Raw genomic sequence first — 22021 nt, forward strand, 5'->3', positions numbered from 1 at the left:
CTTGAAACATAATCAATAAAATAACAAAACCATTTAGAGGGGACGTAGGGTAGTATACAGAGAGAGACAGTAGAGTATAAAGTATACATATGATCGTGGAGAACAGGATGACTATAGAAGGAAAGGAAGTGAAATGGCAGATTAGATAGGAGGTGATCCAAGAATCAGAATGTAAGGTCCAAAGGACAGTACTGATTGGGGCGATGGAAGAGGACCAAAGCAACAGACACGAGAACATTTTGGAGGCAAACTCTCAATATTTAGGGACAAATGGATAAAGGAAAGGAATAGAATGAATCAATCGAGGGTCTAGATTTTGAAGTGGATTAGTTAGTGCTGCAATGTCACACACAATGTACCAGAAGGACAATTCCCTGTAAATTATCACATGAACCTACTCATTCTTTCCTAAAGTTTTTTTATTTCAAGTTCCACATAATGAATTGATAACCTATTATATTCACTTTGTAACTCTGAACTTTAGGTTGACTTTATTCCCAATTCATTCAGCAGATACTGTCTGGAAACCTTTCCATGGCAGGCATGGGCTCAGCACTGGAGTGTAAACAAAGGTCCTCAAAATCCCCACCACGAGGATCTCTCAGGCTTTGCAACCTGAGGGTAGAAGAAGAAAGGTAAGGGGGTGGCAAGCATATAAATTATATTACATGATTGCTTTGGCTATTTGGGGTCTTTTGTCATTCCATATGAATTTTAGAACTATTTGCTCTAGTTCACTAAAGAATGCTGTAGGTATTTTGATAGGGATTGCATTGAATCTGTAGATTGCTTTAGGCAAGATGACCATTTTGATAATATTAATTCTTCCTAGCCAAGAGCATGGGATGAATTTCCATTTATTAGTGTCCTCTCTAATTTCTCTTGAGTGTCCTGTAGCAGACTCACAGAACCCAAGAATGGACTAACAGTTACCAAGGGGAAAGGGACTGGGGAAGGTGCGTAGTAAGGGAGGGATAAGGAGGAAAATGGGGCATTACGATTAGCACACATAATGTACGGGGAGGACACGGGAAAGGCAGTATATACAGAGAAGACAAGTAATGATTCTATAGCATCTTACTACGCTGAAGGACAGTGACTGTAATGGGGTATGTGGGGGGGACTTGATAATGGGGGGAGTCTAGTAACCATAATGTTGTTCAAATAATTGTACATTCATGACATCAAAATAAAAAAATAAAATAAATTATATTACATGATTTGGTGTAAAATGAAAGCATGCACGTAGCTGCTGAGATATCTCAGTAAGTGCTCTAACACCGAACAGAGGGGTTGTGAAAGCATCATGTCAAAAGTCTGGTACCTAGAGACTCATATCATTTTTCCCTTTCATAGTTTCAGTACTACCCATGGAAGAAATGAATGAAACTCCAAAGATACAATTCTTCTTTCACCCATTCTCAACTGACCCTAAGGTACAGTTGGTGATTTCTGCGGCCTTCCTGGTGATGTACCTGACCAGTCTCAGTGGGAATGCCACAGTTGCCGTCATTGTCCAGGTCAACCACTCCCTCCACACACCCATGTACTTTTTCCTGGCTAACCTGGCAGATCTGGAAATTTTCTATACATCCTCCATCACCCCACTGGCTTTGGCAAACCTTCCTTCAATGGGAAAAACTCCTGTTTCCATCGCTGGATGTGGCACCCAAATGTTTTTCTTTGTCTTCTTGGGTGGGGCTGATTGCCTCCTGCTTGCAGTCATGGCTTATGACTGGTTCGTAGCAATCTGCTACCCTCTGTGCTGATGAATGTTAGCTAGACTTGTGATATCGTCTTCCAATACAGGCATCCTCCACTTCTTGAAAGTTTGTGTTACACCACTTTGCTTTTACAAAAGACCTGTTTCTGCTGAGTGAAAGAAATCCAAAGAGGATTTTTGCTTTTACAAAAAAGGGTGAAAAGCAAAACTAGCTCTCAGTGTGTGTTTTGCACCGAGCTATTACACAGGCAGAGTGCACTGCAAGCAGCAAGAGCGACCCTGCCAAGCTCCTTCCCAGAAACACACTCAGCATCCGGGCATCAGGCTATCAGAGCTTTGAATTGTGTCCATGAGCATCTGTGCTTGATCTTAATTTATTTCATGCATCTACAAGCAAGATGTTTTCTAAGGTATCAGATAAGCCTAAGCAACATTAGATTTTGGGTCTGAGAGTGCTCAAAAATTTTTCCATGGTAAATGAATAGTAACTGCTTCTTCACTTTGTGCCATTTTGGGTTACTAAAGCTTCCACAGGAATGCTCTACTTTCAGATAGCGGGACAAACCTGTATATATGAATATTAAGTAATTATGTTGTATACCTCAAACTAATATAATGTCAATTATACCTCAAGAAATTATATCTCAACAAAAATTAATAGGAAAAATTATATATCAATAAAAAATAAAAGATAAAAAGCAAAAATAAAAGAACATGATGACAGTGGGGGCAGCAGATAACCAGCTATAACGTGTGTGTGTGTGTGTGTGTGTGTGTGATATAAATTACAAACTTGAGTATTCTCCGTGTGTTTGGCTGGTGTGGGACAATTCTCTAACATGTAATTTGCCAGTGTAGTTAGACAACTTACCTACCCAGGTACTCTACTAGATGGTCTTTGCCATTTGAGGTCAACTTGATGTGTACATAATCTATTCCAACCACCATCTGGTGAGTCCTCACATACTTCAAAATCTATAGAGCTAAAAACTCCCAGACTCCTTAGCTATTTGAAATATAGTTTCCATTAATCAGATGCACTCCCTCAAGACATGAATTAAAACTGAGTAACTTGGAGAGAGAGATGCCCTGAGTATGAGGCATGCATTTTACTGGAGAGTCTAGATTGAGAATGTTTCAGTCTATGATGGTATACATTTGTTAGGACAGAAGGAAGGAACGAAGGAAGGGAGGGAGGAAACAGAGCCTAAATGAAAGGCAATTTTCCACTGTCTCTCTTTAGAGAAAGCATGAAGTATGTTCTATTTATAATGTACTATAATGAGTTAGTTTTACTCCAGTTGCAATGATGTTCCAAGTCTTGGTTACAACTATCAATAATTCCTTCATTCATTCATTCAGCAGTCATTTATGGAGTATCTACTATGTGTGGCAACCTGGAACATACTGTGGATGCAGCAGTGAGTGAACTGAGATCTTTGCCCTTATTGAGTTTACAGTCAAAGATGCAGAGTAAACAAATAAAAAAGTAATTGCAGAACATGATAACTGTTTTGAACACAATTAAGTTGGTAATTCAATAGGAAGTAATTGACAAGGGACCATCTACTTTAGGTAAGACTGAATGTGTATACACATAAGTAACATTCCTATACTATCTGTCATAACTAATTAACCAATATTGACACACTAGGATTAATTAAACATCATACTTTATTTGAATTACCTTATTCTTTTACTTAGAATCCTTTTTCTCTTCAAGGATCCCATGCAGGATACCACATTACATTTAGTCATCATGTCTCCTTAGGGTCCACTGGGCTGTGAGAGTCTGAGATTTACCTTCTTCTCTATGACCTTTACAGTTTGGAGAAGTCCTGGTCAGGTATTTTGTAGAATGTCCTTCAAATTGAATCTGTCTGATGCTTAGACAAGGGGTATATGACTTTTTGGAAGAAAGGCGCAGAGGCAGAGCGTCGCTCCCATCACAGCACACCCAGAGCACACACTACAAACACTTCCCTACCCGATGTTGGCTCTGGGCACCCACAGACATGGGGTTTGTCAACTTCCTCCCATGTGAACTTACTCTCGTCTCCCTTTCCATTTCATATTATGTGGGAAAAGGTCATGATATTTAGCCCACGCTTAGGAGTAGGGAGTCATGCTCCCCAAAACTGAGGGGGAAATAGCTACATAAGTCATTTGGAATTCTACTGTTTGGGAGATTTGTCTACTCTCCCCCATTTACATTTTCTCTTAATGCTGTGTTTACATCAGCACATAATCATGAATGTTTATTTTATATTTTAGGTTAAGGAGGGAGTAATCAAAGAAAGGAATAACCATCAAGAGACTGCCTTTTGTTCGTTCTGTCTTTTGGAAATACATCCATTTCAGAGAACAGACGCAGGTCAAAAATTAGACCATGCACACAGGCACTGTGTTCCTCCCCTCTCTCTTCTCATTTCAATCCCACACTCAGAATCAGATATTGAATGAGATCCTAAGACTTCAGGATGGTAGACAGGCTCCTCTTTGAGAAGCTTACAGACTAGATGGGGTAACACTCATGCTAACACAAGACCGTGATTTGGGACAATAAAAGCTAAAGTTGAAATAGGAATAAAATGCTGTGATAGGATGGGGGGAGTGAATTACAGCCTGGGGTAACCAGGCAAGTCTTCACAGAAGGTGTCATATTACAGCATGTGAGAAAAGAAATGGCCTTTCCTAAGATAAGAACTGGACAACAGCACTGGAGGGAGAGACTGACATTTGGACTGCCAGGAGGAGCTCACAGAATTGCTTGCTTTTCTATGAGGGAAAAAAAGTATATTTAATTTTCCAAGATATCAAGAATTCAAGGAATAAAATAACCAAGATACTAGGGATGCATAACACATGAGAAAGAAGAAAAAGAACATAAAATTGTGCACTGTCTTAAAAATGAGTTGTGTCAATGCATGAAACAAGAAAATATCTCTGAACTGTTGACCCCAATATTTGGGAACTGGCATCCTTTAGATGTGTGCTGAATCTTTGTTCCCAATTATTATCGTAGATCTCTTTCTTAGAGTTAATACAAATTCAACTTTATTCTTGAGTCTGATAATTATGCCTTATGCTCACACAGTGTCATTTGAGGATCATTATATCATGCCCATATATATATATATATATATCCCTACAGGTCCTAACTTCATTTAATAGGCTCAGGATAAAGGCTCGGGGAGTGGGTAATTACTGACAGAAGCCATGGTCTCATGACAAATCCCTCATTCCAAAGTCATTCAAAATTCCATCTTCCATTTATGGTTCTTTTCCACGTTTTGAAAGCAATTATTTCTTTGTTTCCTTTTTATTTTAAATTCCCATAGCGTATGATTATTGCCGTTCCCAGCTTCATTCATTAAGGTGAGTGAAAGCAAGCAATGGCTGTACTTCCAGATGACTTAGCCCTTTGAACAGTAAAGTAGAGACTTACCGTGTGGACAGCTCTTCTCCACATACAAAGCTTTTCCAAGAATATTATCACATTTATCCTTTTAGCAGAATCCCTATGAAACTGACATTATGATACACATTTGTCAGACTGGGAAATGGAACATCAAGACAGGTAAAGGATTTGCCCAAGATCATGCATCTAGTAAGGGACAGAAGGAGAAATTCAACTTAAATGTCCTAATTAAGTCCAGCTCACATTGGAGGCAGCTGATAAACTTGCAAAGGGATATGTTTGGGCGCATTGCATCTTTCTAAATATGCAGCTCCATGCTCTACTCTATCATCTGCTTCATGAAAACTTGGATCCTACAGTGTACTTGGTCTACTTGCTCTCACCAGATTTGCACACAACGCATGAATATCAATGTAGGGAAACAGTCAACAAATCAACCTAATGACCATGAGCATATGCTGACACAACCTTCTATGCAAAATTACTTTTGGGTTCCAAAATTTTGTATTAGGCATTTTGCCACAAATTGTTTGTCATAGACAGAGGGCCCTTATAGATCCATCACCTTATAGACACACTGAATTCATTCCCATAAAATTCAAAAACTCCTAAATTTTGCAAAAAAAGAAAACTAGGGAGGATTCTCAAAAGGTTACCTGGCTAGTTACTAGAAACACCAGAGCTAGAACTCAAGCTCACCTGGTCATCAGCCCAGGGCTCATTGCAACTGACCACATGAAACAAAAGAATGAGACAATTTCTCATAGTGTACTATCTGGAGCAGGCTACTGTGGTTATCAACCTTCAGGTTCTACTTAGGAATTCTAGCTAGGTCTCAGAAATAATTGCAATATTTTACAATTGTACAGCAAGTTTTCATTTACAAAATGTTTTCACACATATGTGATCCTCAATACTAAATGTTCCTGGTTTCCTGTTACATTACTCTCCCTTGGCGTACAAGTAGCACACTTATGTTCTGAGTTTAAGTGATTCAAGGATATGGCTTTTTCCGAATTTTTCATGCTTCCTTTTCAGTAAACTAGAAATAGGAATGTTAGGGCAGGCTGCACATTAAATAAGCAAACTGTCTTGCCCAGGAATTTAAGTTTTATGTTTAAATTTAAATACAACATCATGATTTTCAGTATCAAAGCAGCTAATAATAATTCAAGAAAGTATTTAACTGGAAAAATTTAAGAATTTTAAAAATCACCTTTATTCCCACCACTAAAGTACAACTGTTACTCATATTTTATGTTTCCATCTAATCTCTCATATAGCATATTTTTAACATACTGGTCATTACAGCATGCTTTCACTCAAGGTTATATTCATTTTCTATGTCATTACAAACCTACTGTTGACATAGTTTTTGATAACTAAGATTCTGTTGTGCTCCTATGAAGTTATTTTTTCAAGAGATGTGGCTATGCTTTTGTCAGAAAATTATCCCTGAGATAGATCTGCAAGAATGTGATATCTAGCAGTTAAAATAATCCAACCAGGGAATTGACTGGAAATATAGATGAAGGAGGGTTCCCAGTAGTTGATAATTGTTGAAGGTGAGTGTGGGTCCCTGACCATTCACTGTATTTTTCTTGCCTCTTTGGTATGTTGACATTATCCACAATAAAGAGTTTTTTGTTTTTTTTTTAAAAAAAGGAAAACATCCCCTCTACTACAAAGCCACAGTAATCAAGACAATTTGGTACTGGCACAAGAACAGACCCATAGACCAATGGAACAGACTAGAGAGCCCAGATAATAACTCAAGCATATATGGTCAATTAATATACAATAATGGAACCATGGACATACAATGGGGAAATGACAGCCTCTTCAACAGCTGGTGTTGGCAAAACTGGACAGCTACACGTAAGAGAATGAAACTGGATTATTGTCTAACCCCATACACAAAAGTAAACTCAAAATAGATCAAAGACCTGAATGGAAGTCATGAAACAACAAAATTCTTAGAAAAAAACATAGGCACAAATCTCTTGGACATAAACCTGAGCAAATTCTTCATGAACATATGTCCCTGGGCAAGGGAAACAAAAGCAAAAATAAACAAGTGGGACTATATCAAGCTGAAAAGTTTCTGTACAGCAAAGGTCACCATCAGGAGAACAAAATGACATCCTTCAGTATGGGAGAATATATTCATAAATGACATATCTGATAAGGGGTTGACATTCAAATTATATAAAGAGCTCACGCACCTCAACAAACAAAAAGCAAATAAGCTAATTAAAAAATGGGCAGAGCAGCTAAACAGACACTTCTCCAAAGAAGAAATTCAGATGGTCAACAGGCACTTGAAAAGATGCTCCACATCGCTCATCATCAGAGGAGTGCAAATTAAAACCACAATGAGATATCACCTCACACCAGTAAGGATGGCCAGCATCCAAAAGACAAACAGCAACAAATGTTGGCGAGGATATAGAGAAAGGGGAACCCTCCTACACTGCTGGTGGGAATGTAAACTAGTTCAACCATTGTGGAAAGCAGTATGGAGGTTCCTCAAGAAACTAAAAATAGAAATTCCATTTGACCTAGGAATTTCACATCTAGGAATTTACCCAAAGAAAGCAGCAGCCCAGTTTGAAAAAGACATATGCACCCCTATGTTTATCGCAGCACTATTTATAATAGCCAAGGAATGGAAGCAGCCTAAGTGTCCATCACTAGATGAATGGATAAAGAAGACATGGTACATATACACAACGGAGTATTATTTAGCCATAAAAAGAAAACAAATCCTACTATTTGCAACAACATGGATGGATCTAGAGGGTATTATGCTCAGTGAAATAAGCCAGGTGGAGAAAGACAAGTATCAAATGATTTCACTTATCTGTGGAGTATAAGAACAAAGAAAAAAACTGAAGGAACAAAACAGCAGGAGACTCACAGAACCCAAGAATGGACTAATAGTTAGCAAAGGGAAAGGGCCTGGGGAGGATGGGTAGGAAGGAAGGGAAAAGGGGGAAAAAGGGGCATTAGGATTAACAGACATAATGTAGCCTGGGGCAAGAGGTACATGGGAAAGGCAGTATAACACAGAGAAGACAAGTAATGATTCCACAGCATCTTACTACGCTGATGGACAGTGACTGTAATGGGTGGGGTATGTGGTGGGGACTTGGTAATGGGGGGAGTCTAGTAACCATAATGTTGTCCAAGTAATTGTGCATTAACGATAGCAAAATAAAAAAAGAACAAAAAACAGAAACAAAAAAACCCCCACGTTTCCAGGGGAATATCTTATAATTTCCACATTCTTTTTAGATTAATGAATGTTTCCATTATATGTCAAAAAAAAAAAAAGGAAAACATCCCATCATGTGACTGTAAAAGCGTGTGGTAGATTTAGAGTGTTGTTCCCAGTTCTTTGTTCTTTCCCGTGCCCTGTAACCTTGCAGGACTTTAGGTGAGATCAAGTCAATAGGCAGCCCGACTGATGTTGGTCCTGGTCACATGACTCTCTCTGGCCAATGGAATATCAGTGGATATGAAGGAGCTCGGGCTTCAGACATGCTTGCCTCGTTCGGTTAATCTCCTTAACTTCCTGTATCACAATGAGGCCGCTTCCTCAAGAAGCAATGGACACTGCAATTTGTTTCTAAAACAAGACATGGGCAGCTGACCTGAACACCATTTGAAGCCTGGAGCCAAGCGCAGCCAACCTGCAGCCTGAAGCAGAAATGCCCCAGCTGCCTCTCCACCACCTGCACAAACAAGTAAAAAAAAAAAATGCGTAAATAGATGCTTATAAGTCACTCATCTTGGGATTAGTTTATTATACAACTTTTTGCAGCAACAGCTGAATAACATGGAGTCAAACAATTTCCCCAAAACTAAACATTTTAGCTATTACCAGTTTTTCAATAATACAGATAAGGGACTTTCTTTTTCTATGTAAAGCTTCTCTACTCTTTCTGATCATACCGTTCACATACAATATTATGATGCCATTTAAATAAATAGGCTGAGAAAGACATTTTTCTAAAAAGGAAAAGAATGGAAATAATTAGAACAAATTCTTTGTTGCTTGACGTCCGAAAGACTAGTTATCGTTTTTGGCTTTCTGGACAAAAGTAATCTTTCCTGTTTTTCATGGCGCTTGGTAAAACTAGCACCTCTGTTATCTCTCTCAAGTTCTGTCTCGTTCTCCCCAGATCTCAAGGACAAATAAAAATTTTGTTTTCATTACTGGCCTGATCGTGTAGGATCATCCATGGCTGAGGCGGATCAGCTTATTCCCTGTCAAAGGGCCTCTTTACTTGGATTTTTCTAGAGATTGATCTCTCTTTATAAAGATTGATCTACATACCCTGTATGTTGTTTACAAAAATTGGAAATGAATCAGTGAACATTATTCACCTGAAAAACTCAGGAATATGTGGCCAACCGCTAAATGGGCCAAAGGCATTGTAGTATCTATGGGCAATGGAGTCCAGTGTCCAGTGTTGCAATAACTTATGAATAATTCTTTAAAGGAAAAGTCTAGATTGAAAGGGCAAGAAATTCCTTTGAACCCAACACTGCAACCACGTCCCTCGTGCCCCTCCTTTATGTTGTGGTTTCCATGTCGGTTCCATTTTTAAAGCCTTTGATGTGTTCATCGGACATGATCCACGTGTGTTCCACCCACTGGCCAGTCTGGCACCTGAAACATGGTTTGTCTTTTAGTTCAGTTCTTAAAGTCTTTACTTTGCTCTTCACAATCATATCCACACATATGTGGCTCAGGGGTGAGCCCTGGAGTTTGGATACAGTGTTATGGGGTCAGTCTCCTGAGCTCCTCCTTCTGCAAAATCTCCCTGGTAGTTTCCAGTTCCCTGGGGTTCTCCTATCTGGTCAGGAGACTGAGGCTTCCTTTACCCTGCTCAGAAGGGAGTTCCCTCCACGGCACCCATGTCTGAGTCCAAGCAGGAAGACAGGCAGGAGAAAAAATCAACAGGGGGTTCACCCTACCTTCTAGGGACAACTGGTCTTTGGACTGGAGAAGAAGGCACCCTCCCTCAGAGTTTTAGATGAGTGTGTGTTGTCCCACTGCTGCCACTGTACCCAGTAGGAAATCCCTTAGTCACTCTTCACGTCTGAATTAGATGTTCCCTCTTGGCACCCTGTCTATCCATGTCAATGCCCACTTCTGGGTTTCGGGCTGCCTTGAGTTCAGGCCAGAGAACACTGGAGAGGGAACCAAAGGGCTAAAGCAGCTGCCAGTTCAGTTGTACATTTGGTGTCCTTCCCCCATATGCCAGCTACGATTTACTTTTGAGAGTCTCAAATGATCTCTCCTTGCTTTCTATGCAGCTTTTTTAGCCTCATCCCATGGATGCTTACTTCATTTAACCAGAACCACAACCAATCTAGAGAGTCCTTTTTTATTGAACTAAAAGCTGTCTCTCTATAATTTCTCCTTACTGGTTTTTGTTTTACATCCTTGGGTCTCACAAAATAAAGCTTATTTTTCTTCCTCTTGAAATCTTCACCCCATATCTTTAAGTTTCTTCTCTTAAGTTAAAATTTCAAGTGTAGAGGTTTTGAGTTTAGATTTCTTATTTTATGATAAAAAAGTTGAACCACAGAGAGACTAGGTAGGTACAATGTGAGTATCCAACTTTTACTGCTTTTTGATCTCCATTTGATGTTGGAAAGTAGACCCTGCATAGAGTTTCTTTTCTATCATGAGACATATCAGGATTAGCAGAACTTCTATACTTACGGATAATCTTAGCAACCCCCACCTCAAAATCTGCTTCTTATTTGGATTTAGAGATGAACCCCATGATCATCAGTGCAGTCTCAGTCTCATTCCATGTAAGTTCAACAACCACTCTGGAGAAAAAAACGGTTTGCATTTCTTATGGGTTTTAGCAACTCTGCATTGACCTTTTACTGACTGGCTCTAGTGGAAGCTTCAATGGTTCTGGGCTCCAGGAAGTCCAGTTCTTAACCCTGATTTGTTCAATTTGCCTGAGATACATTTACTAACTGAATTCCAAGTAGCTTAATTCTTCCTGTAATCTGACCTGTTCATCATTGGGTCTTCTACAGCATCTGCACCTCGTCTCCCAAGATTTTCCTGTTGCCTCTTAGTCTCCATTAAGTAAGGCCATTTTTCTGTGACATTTCCTTTTTAAAAAATCTCTCCTGTCACCAAGAGCAGTCCTAATCTTTCTAGAAAGCAAGCCAATGAAAGCAAGTTAGAAAACATCTGGTTTTAAATTCACTTTTCCAAGTTATAATTTGGCCTAAAATGTTATGTAAATTAAACTTGTATGCAATGTGATTCAGGCACCAAAATTTCGTTATACATGATGTCCTTGGAAGCAATTGAAGGAACCAGTAAGTTCTTTCAAAAACAACCCACAACAAACCAGTGAGATTTAGAAATCTATGGATTATTGATACCAAGTAAGTTTTTCACAGTCTCTGAACCTAATGGTGACTTCTCCAACCTAGAAAATTAAAAGAAAAGAGGAAAAATGGGAGCAATACCCATTTCAGCTGTGAATTACAAATCCCACAATTAGCTCACTGCTTGTCTAAAATGTAGTTTCAAATCAGTTTATTGTTTTTCTTTCTTGGATGCAACAAAATCATCTTTCAAGGAAAGATTTATATGACTAAGAGAATTTTGTAGTCTTTTCAGTATCCTAGTTGATGTGTAACTTAAAGGATTATGAAGAAATTAAACTACCGTGGTCTTATGTAAAAATTTATCATTGTACCTGAGTGCTGAACACAGTAAGGAATGTGATGTTGATATAAACTCAGTGTTATGATAAACTCAGTGTTAAATAGTTTTCTAAACTCTACTACAAGTTCCTGATTCAATAGCACAATAAATTTACAGACACAATTTGTTAGACACATTTTTAAATACTATCTACTTCTGAGGATTTATTAACTCTCATTTTTAACTTTGCCATGTCAGTTGCTAGTGGAGAACATAGTTTCCTGAATTTAATATTCATTAAAAACTTATGGTCTATAGTGACATAAGATGACTCGCAAATTTAATAATTTCTATTTAAAAAATGAGATATTAGAAATAAGAAGCATTGAAATACTCATAAAAATTTATTTCCATGAAAGCAAATGTGTAATATTTTATAAGAAGTTATCATATCCTAGTAACTCTGAGAACATATTTATTATAATTAAAAATTCCACTTTTCTCTTATTTATATTCAATAATTTGATCTCTGTACATTAAACAGAGGGAGTTCATGATTATTCTAATTATTACTGAAAACAATTTGCTTTAAACATGAAGAAGTTTCATTTTTTAACATGAAAAAGCAGCATTTTTTCTAATTCAGAGATGGTTTATAAGCCAGGTGACCATGAAAATGACCCTCTTCTAGGAGTCAGATGACCAAGAGAAATACAGACTGAAAAAGACAAAGGGTAGAAGGAGAAAAAGTTACTAGAGAGAAGCTTCAATAAAATGAAGCCGATAGTTTAATGTCAAGTGGTAATAATTATTATACACACAATAATACAGACTAAAGAAAGCATAATATAAGAAAAACGACTCCAAGTTAGGAAATGTGAATTTCAGCTCTGGGTCAAGCACTGTCCATTACTTAGCCTGGGTGAGCTTCTTTCACTCATATGTCAAATGATAAAACTTCTAACAGTGTTAGAATAAATGCATAATGCAAGAGCACTTCAAAAATATTACATACTGTGATATGTGCACATATTACAAATGTTTTCCTTATTTTTAAATTTTTACTGTCTTAATTGTACAAGAATTTGTTCACTGCTTTTTAACTCCAAATTCCCCTTTCTATATAAAAGGACATTTTTGAATATCTTGAAAATAATGGTGAAATTCCCCTATTGTGGTAGTGATGTCAAACAGTTTCTGAGAAAAGAAATAATGATTTCAGAAGTTTACACACATACCCCAAAGTTTTCTGGCATAATTTCAGAATATCTGAGCAGGAGTAAGATACTCTGTTAATATAAAATATTATGTTCAGCACACAAAATTTCAAGAGGCTTGTGCCAAAATAATCAGGTGTTTGATTCAATCTCTCAACCCTCTATCAAGGTAATTAGCTACCATATTTTTAATACGATTTTTCTTTATGAAAATGACACACTAGGAATCTTACTCCAAAAGACTATTCTGGCTGTTGTTTTCTGGCTTAGTGACACTCTCACAGAAAATAACACCCTAAGAACTATTTTGAAAACAATAGAGAAAGGAGATGACATCATCAAGAGAAAGTACCAATGAAAAGTAAATCCGATATTTAGAAGCCACTCAACAAGGCTGATAATGGTTTTTTGCATTTCCTGCTTTGTATTTCTAAACCACTGTTGGATATAACTTTATTTGTGGATGGTGAAACACTCCTAGTGACCAGGCTCTGGAGGATGAATACCTCACATCCGCTAAAACAGAGTAAGATGCAAAACTGCCGAAAGGATGCTTTGATTTTACAGAAACTCCTGAAGGTGAGTGAGTCTGACTTCTGAGAATAGTGATGAGGTGTATGCCACGACCTGGCACTCATTTGTGGGCAGGGATCTAGGGACACCCAGGAAATTGGTCCCAAAGGTCCCTGCAGGAGTTGGAAAGGCTTAAGGATTGAGGGAAAGCTTCAGAAATAACACTTGGATTAGAAGATAGGTTCATTTCTAGAGGAAGGTAAGTGCTCAGCCAATTCCAACCAATTCCAATGAATTCTCCCCTTCCCTACATATACAAGTGAGAAATCTCTCTTAGCTGCCTTCTAGGGTGTCACATTCCTTACCTCTCTGCTCAATAGCCAGCTGTGAAGGTTCAGATTATAGTAAAGGAGTTATGACATTAGAAATCTTGAGAACAAATCATATCACTTTGATAACAAAATGATCTTGATTATCCCTTAGAATAATAAAAATTCTACTTTTGACTTTGGTTTTTATAACATCTGCAAAATTCGGGTAGCCTGGCAGCACCACAGATATTTGATCCGTTCTCACTCTCTATCCAGATAATCAGGGACTTGCATGACTTACCACTGATGATGGCACCTTGTCCTCACAAGTTACTCCAAGTGAAGACAGACAAAGGGATCAACAAGGTTTACTTTGCTTTGAACAATTTCTAGTTTGGATTCAGACTGGAAAATATCTGATTACTTCAAAATGAACAAAACTGAGAGGCTGTGCCTCTCATTTTCATGGGTTAATAGGCTAACTCCTTACCATCCCATTAATTAACACAAATCTGTGTGGTCCTAAGGAATCAGGTGGAAATTCTCTTGACTCTGGCTCCAAGATTCAGAATGTTCTAGAAAAATTCCCTACTATTTGTCTTTTCTTATGAGGTTCATACTAAGACCCTATGTTGAACCTCAAGGTCCTTACAGGAGGATCTTACAAGAACCTCAGAATCTCCCAGACTATGCTATGAAATCTCCCCTTCCCTAGAAATGCAAGTGAGAAATCCTGCATTCATGCACGCATGCATTCATTCTTATATTGTCTCCTGTGATCTGGTACTATGATCTGGTACTATGATGGGTGGACAATGGGGTGTACAAGATATGAGGGCCATGAGTCCCTCCTTCTCGAGAATGTGAAATAAGAGAATATATAAAATGAACAGCCTAAGTCCTCAATTATAGTAATTAAAATCCAGAAAAGTATCGATACACTGGACACTTCTGACAGAGTTAGCAGTACTTTACATAAAGGTGTGGTCCCTGGATTGCCTCAGAGGGCTAGGTTGTCTGGGTCCAAATTGGAGCAATAACAGTGCCACATACTTATGCTTTTCCTGTGGGCATAATCAGATGCAGGAAGACGTGTTATTGTACATAGAAAGCAGGCCAAAATGATCATCTCGTAGTTTATGTACTACCATATCAGAATAAGTACTCATGCTGTCCTGGAAAGACTCACAAAGAGCCGTTAGTACAGCTTTTGAAAAATCAGTTGTAGTGCCGCTACTCAGCCTGTAATGACATCACCACCAGACACTGTTCAAATCACTTTATAGTCAGTCCCTCATTTAATCTTTGTAACTTCATAGGATTGATGTCAATATTATCTGAATTTTGAAGATGGAGAAACTAAAGTGCACAGAGATAAAGGTGTCAAGGTCACACAACTGGTAAACAGCAGAGCCAGTGATGGTCCCAGGTCTGCTCGATTCTAGTGTTCAAGTTCTTAAATCCACTAGGCTTCACTGCCAATTTTGTGGATCAATCAGTCTCACTACTTTCAAGAATCAGAATTTGGTACCTTTGGCACCTGTGACCATAGCTATAATTTTCAGTGTACCTGAACTTCTTAGAAGCTAAGCCATGTCTCACCCATGTAATTTTTATTTAAATTCATAGTTTCCTTTTTTAAATGGACCAAGCCATAGAAACCTTGTAGATTCAGTGACTTAGCTGGAAATTCTGGGTGGAATTCTCTTTATCTTTTCCTCTAGTGTCATTAAGGTCATTTTGCCATGTATGTAAGAGCCTTGACCTGGGAAAAGCCATTAACTGGTTTACCCTGACTTCATTGGGAGCATCAGTGACAAGATGCCAGCTAGTTTGCAGTCCCATGATAAGAATCAAGCCAAGATTTCTGTAATCATTGATAAACACAAGGAGATGTAAATGTTAGCCTATCTTCCACCTCTAAATCAGTGCAAGACCCTGGTCAGTTTATCACCCTCTTTCTGCTTCAGTCAGAAGACAGAGGTATGGATCGCTGCCTTTCCACCTACTGACCACTTACAGAAACTTAAATGAGATACAAGAACATAAACACATGAAAAAGCATACAACAGTCTATAAGAAATGGTCCCTGAGTTGCTGTAAGACATCTACTCATTCTCCAAGATTTATACCCAGCTTATGCCACTCTCCCCTCTCACATGCAAAGTGCTCCAAAATGTACCCTTTCCAGCACCTGAAAGAGAAGAGGAATTGATTCTGACAAATAAAATCAGGTAAGGTGCTTCTGAGAGACACAGTGGTGTGATACCTGACCCTCCAAATTTATATCTCCATGTCATCATCTTAGCTCACATTTTCATTTTTGCTGTGTAAATTTTCATTTTATCAGGGAAGGAACCAACTTTATGAATGAGGGTCTTCACGAGGCTATTCAAATCCTACCCCTTGCATAAAAATCTAACGTTCCTTCCTGTAAGGATGAGCCTGACTCAGATCCAAGCAGTAATTCACAAAACCGTAAGAGTTTGGGGGACCTCCTATGTGATGATTGTTCAGTGGAGTGAAGGGAATGTTTATGGGTGTGACAGCAACTACTAACAGCCAACACAATACCCGGGGTGTTTTCATTCTCTAGTTTCCTTTGAGCATCTATTCTAGCCTATTGTTCTCCCAGTAGTCTAGAGAAAGCTCCGTTCAGTGTTCAGTTTCTTTGAGTGGTGAGACCCAGAGCAGGGCAGGGCCCAGACCAGAAACACACATCAGCCTGATTGCCTTCAAGCAGAGACTCAGGGAGAGGCAGAGAGATGATATTTTCCTCATGCAGGAAAATAGTCTGTGATTTGAGTACTGAATTTAAAAGTCAAACTGGTAAGTAGGAAAATGGGCAAATTTTCAATGACCATGTTTTCTAAACCCAGAGTAACTAAGCTGCACCAGGCTTGTATGAGGAATATTTTCCTTTCATGAACACTTAATTCACACTTTACAAGACTTTGTGCTCTGCCTAAATGAAAACCTATCCAGGTTGTGAAAAAGATTTCTTCATTTATTGATTCAATAAACGCTTATAGGTCACCACACTAGGCATTAACGAGGAGATGAATAAAATACAGTCCTTATCCTGCAGGAGATTATATAAGAAATAAGACATAAAGAAAACAAATTATTTTAAATATAGGATATGTTTGTTTTAGGAGGGTGTACAAAATATGGATACTTTCCTCCCCATAATAAGAATGTGGCCATCGTCCACTTATAGTGGGGGGAAGAATTTGTATAAACTCCCCAAAGCTGGAGTCTTTATTGGTGCTGATTTTTGACTGCTGTACCTCCCTTGACTCTTGCTAAGAGGCATAGAGAAAATTTACAAAAGGGAGAGGGATGTGGTGGCTGTGGATAAGGGTCAATGCACTGGAAGGCTTGGAGCTCTTTCTTCAACCACCAGCCAGTAATGGAGTCATCATACTCGGTGCTGCTGAATTAGCACAAGCTGACTGCTTTCTCTCTAGGAAGATGACCCTGAAGAGAAAAATCAAGGGTACTTATTATGGGACAATATAACTCCCAAAATGAAGATCATTATGACTTCATATTGCATGGCCAGTGTATCATTTCTAGGCACTGTAGAAGTTTAGATGTTCAGGGGTTCTAAGTTCAGCTGCTTCTTGCAAAACAACACTGAAGTCAAAGTCCTGAGCTCGGCTGCCACATGGGGCAAATTAGCCTGGTTCCTGAGCTTTATACTTAAGCTCAGACAACTGTCTTGAAAATGTGAGTTGACACACACAAGTGAGAATAGAGAGTGGCCAGCCCAGCATAAACTCATCTTCAAAACTACTAAGGCTATAGGTGTTAAGACAGTTTCATCACCTTTACCCTACAGCACACAGCACTTTCTTCCCAAACATGTTTTGTTTTATTTCTTTTGTCCTAGGAAGCTGAGTGTGCCACTTTTATGGGGTACAAAAATCAAACCATAGAGATCCAGTTCCACTTTCACCCATTCTCACCCATCGTGGAGGTACAAATGTGTATTTTTGTGGCTTTCCTGCTAATGTATACTGGCAGTCTCATTGGGAATGCCACGATCTTTCTCACTGTCTGGGCAGAGCGTGCCCTCCACACTCCCATGTATTTCTTCCTGGCCAATCTGGCGGTGCTGGAGATCTTTTACTCTTCCACTGTTGCCCCTCTGGCTTTGGTCAACCTCCTGACCATGGGGAGAATACCCATCTCTTTATCTGGCTGCGGCACACAGATGTTCTTCTTTGTCTTCCTGGGCTGTGCTGACTGTATCCTCTTGGGGATCATGGCTTACGATCGGTTTGTAGCTATCCGGGACCCCCTGCGCTACACCCTCATCATGAGGTGGCAGCTGTGTGTCCAGCTGGCTACCGGAGCCTTGGGCCTTGGCTTCCTTCTAGCCTTACAACTCACAGCTCTGATTTTCCACCTGCCGTTTTGTGGCCACAGCAGAATCACTCACTTCTACTGCGATGTACTCCCGGTCTTGCGGTTGGCATGCGGGGATACTAGAATGCCAGAAGCCATGATCTTCATCGTCAGTGTCATCACCCTTACCATTCCCTTCTCCCTCATCTCCATCTCATACATCTTCATCGTCGCTGCCATTTTGAAGATCCGCTCAGCCGAGGGTCGACACAAGGCCTTCTCCACCTGCTCTTCTCATCTGACTGTGGTTCTCCTCCAATATGGCTGCTGTAGCCTTATCTACTTACGCCCCAGCTCTAGCTACGACCCAGAAATGGGCCGTGTGGTTTCTGTTGTCTACACCTTCATCACCCCTGTGTTGAACCCTTTGATCTACAGTATGAGAAACAAGGAGCTGAAAGATGCACTAAATAGGGTTATGAAAAGACATTTACTGTGCTAGGAAAGGTGGGAGTTTCTGGGCTCATGTAAACGGCAGGAAACAATTCTTCGGAAAACTGAACTCAGGGATTAGATGACCTACACATTTGGAGAATTGGATTTACTCCTTCCTCATGCCTCAGTTCCTACTTCTGGCTCCCATGTGTAGTGTGTTTTTCTGAAACTTAAGATACTAACATTTAAAATGGGAGTGATTTAACTCTTAATGGAAAAGTATTTCTTCTTTTCACTGATCCCTCACTGGTGCCTAGCTACACAGATACACAATGCATATTAATCAAATTACTGAATATACTCAAGTGATAGCAAAGAACATTCCTGTTTCTTTGTTATCTCCTCAGAGTGCTATAACAGAGATTTGCACATTCTGGACATTCAATTAATATATGTAGAATAACTGAAAGAGGTTTCGTCTAAGAGCAGTAATGATTCAAGTTTTCATTCATATACTCTTATTTTTCTCCTTTCTATTGACTGAGTCTTGGGTAATGTTTTTTCTGAGACCAATCTGTGTTGAGAAGTTGTAAAAACATAATACATAAATCTATGATATGTATTGTCATTTTTTAAAATGTATTTGATGATGATTCAGAATTAGAAAATATCTTTACCTCATTTTCTTCTTATTCAGAATGGGAATCTTCAAGAAGCGGTCAGAGGACTAATGGTTTTTTGAAGAACTGGTATGAGAAACTCTTTTCTCCATTCTTGCCAATGTGTCTTGTAATAGTTCTATCTTTAAAAATATCACTTTTTCATTCTTAAATATAGTGCACATCCATTTTGGAAAAATTGGAATATGTACAAATGTAGACAGAAAAAAGTTAACAGATAATTTCTAACCCCACCAATTAAAACAAACCTCATATACTATTTGGGTACTTCATACATTGTGTTTATTATATTATGAGGAACTTTTATACCCTACTTCATTCTCTAATTTGAAATACAAACATCTGCCACACTGAAGTAGCTTTCTGAAACATGATTGTTAAAACCTTTGAAATGATTTTCTCTTTTATGGTTGTAAAGTATGAAAACATAATACTTTTAATGGAAACCCGAATAAATGGCACATGCTACAAAGGGTGCTTCATAGGTTACATCACTCAAACTTGCCAGTCTACACGTCTGATCCCAGTAATTGCCCCTGTGATGTGGTAGAAGATATCTGGAAGGGTAAGGTCATGCAAGAATGGCATGAGCCATTCATTGTCACAAGAAAGTATGGCAGCCAGGTATGATGATAAGCAAACCCTGCCAGCTAGCAGAAACAGAATTACTTGAATTCAGGACTTGTGTTGTTTGAGGGATGGTGACTTGGTGGGCACAACTTGAAAATATTTTCTTTTAATATTCAATATAAAGGAATGTTTTTAAAAACTGAGTTGTGAATCCCTGCAATAAAATTGCATGTGATATTTTTAACATATTTAACTGGCAACAAAAATCTAAACCACTTATTAAAATAAAATAAAACATGACTGTTAAAACATATCTTTAACTTTATTAGCATTTTGCTGGTACCAATTTTTCACTATTATAAGTATCACTGTGGTGAACATCCTCATAATATCATTTATTTTGTGTAACTCTGGTTACTTCTTTAGGGTTACAATATTTTAACCCCCTACTTACACATTGCCAAACTGCATTCTGAAAGACTCCTAATTTATACTGCGGTAAACTCTTTACAAAAGTTTTCATTTTATAATTTCATAGTCAACACTGGACTGGCTGCCTTCCTTCCTTCTTCCCTCCCTCCTTCTCTTCCTTCTTTCCTTCTCTCTTCCTTCCTTTTCCTTTTTTTCCCTCTTTCTTTCTTATTTATCAGTTTGATGGGTTTACAATAGCAACTATTCTGTTTACATTTACTTACTAATTAAATTGATCCTTTATATGTTTTATGGCTACTTTTAAGTTTTTATGGGTTTTTATAAAATGCTTAAGGAATTTTAACATTTATTTTTAAGTCTCTATTTTATGTCAACACTGTCTCTATATGTATATGTAGAAAATATTTTGAAAGATTGCTAATTTGATATATGTACACATACACTTATACATATACAGATAGTTGTTATCATTATGGAATTCAGTATTCAAATTTTTGTGTTGTGAGTTCTCCATTTTTATAATCGATTATGAAATTTAACCTGGAAATCCTATGAATATTCATCCATATTTGTTCTTGCTGCTTTAGGTTTAAAATTTTATATGGGACTTATTTCTCATTCTAGAATTTATTCTGTTGCAGCTGTCCTGTAAGGCTTTAGTTTTTCTCCCAAAGTAACCAACTGTTTCAGATAATTTTCAAATTGTGTTATTGAATTGAGATGTCATCTTTATCACATAATAAATGCACATTTATGCAACATTTTCTCTTGGCTTCTCACTCTGGTCCATAAATCGGTCTGTATATTCCTGCAACCAATACCTCCTTATTTGCACCAGTGATATTTTAACATCATTTATTTCATAATGTTGCCATCTATCTTTCCAGAAATTTGCCACAGATAAAAAGTTTGGAGTTCGCCTTCAAATAGGCTGTCGTGGTTTTAAAATTTGTCTACAGATTCTTTAATACTCCTTCCTTTACAAGGTGGAGTCCAATACCCTCCCTTTGAGTGGGGCTGTATTTCTAGCAAATAGAATGGGGCAGAAGTGATAACCTCTGAGTTCTGAGGCTTGGTCATAAACTAGATTGTGGCTGCAAGCTCTTCCTTATATTATTCACTCTGGGATAAGCTCCCATGTCCTGAGAAAGATCAAGAAGTCCTCTGGAGAGGTCCATGCGGTGAGGAACTGAGGCCTTTTGCCAACAGCCATGTGAGTGGACCATCTTGGGCACAGATCCTGCAGTCCCAGTCAGGCCTTCAGATGACTACATCTCTAGCTGACATTCTGACTGCTACCTCCTGAAACACTCTGAGCCAAAACTACCCAGAGAAGCTGCTCCCAGATTCCTGATCCCCCAAAGCTTCATGAAATAATGTATGGTTTGAATTTTAAGCTGCTCCATTTTGAAGTAATTGTGCAGCAATAGGAGTGTTAGTGAACATAGCCCCCACCACTTTGGGAGTGACTGGAATGAATACAGCCTCATGATAAGCTGCATTGTAGGGGGATTTTACATGCGCATGGCCTACAGTCCACCACAGAAATCAGGGCATGTCCTTACCAAAGATAAGCTCCAAAATTCCAAAGCTTTCCCAGGTCTCCTCTGATTCTGTCTCATCCTCACATGCCATTATATAAACACAGATAGTGGGGCTGGTGGTGACT

The 22021-nt window shown here is 38.6% G+C and overlaps 1 protein-coding gene across 1 annotated transcript; it reads left to right on the top strand.

The window, feature by feature from the left end:
* Nucleotides 1–109: 109 nt before the first annotated feature.
* On the top strand, nucleotides 110–18737 carry LOC140847626 (olfactory receptor 10V1-like). The gene is made up of 2 exons (XM_073228343.1): nucleotides 110–1722; nucleotides 18151–18737. The coding sequence occupies exons 1-2, from the start codon at nucleotides 1371–1373 to the stop codon at nucleotides 18735–18737; spliced, it is 939 nt and encodes a 312-aa protein (XP_073084444.1). The 5' UTR covers nucleotides 110–1370.
* The last annotated feature ends 3284 nt before the right edge of the window (nucleotides 18738–22021 follow it).

Source organism: Manis javanica, unplaced genomic scaffold, assembly GCF_040802235.1.
Source record: "Manis javanica isolate MJ-LG unplaced genomic scaffold, MJ_LKY HiC_scaffold_25, whole genome shotgun sequence".
NCBI lineage: Eukaryota > Metazoa > Chordata > Mammalia > Pholidota > Manidae > Manis > Manis javanica.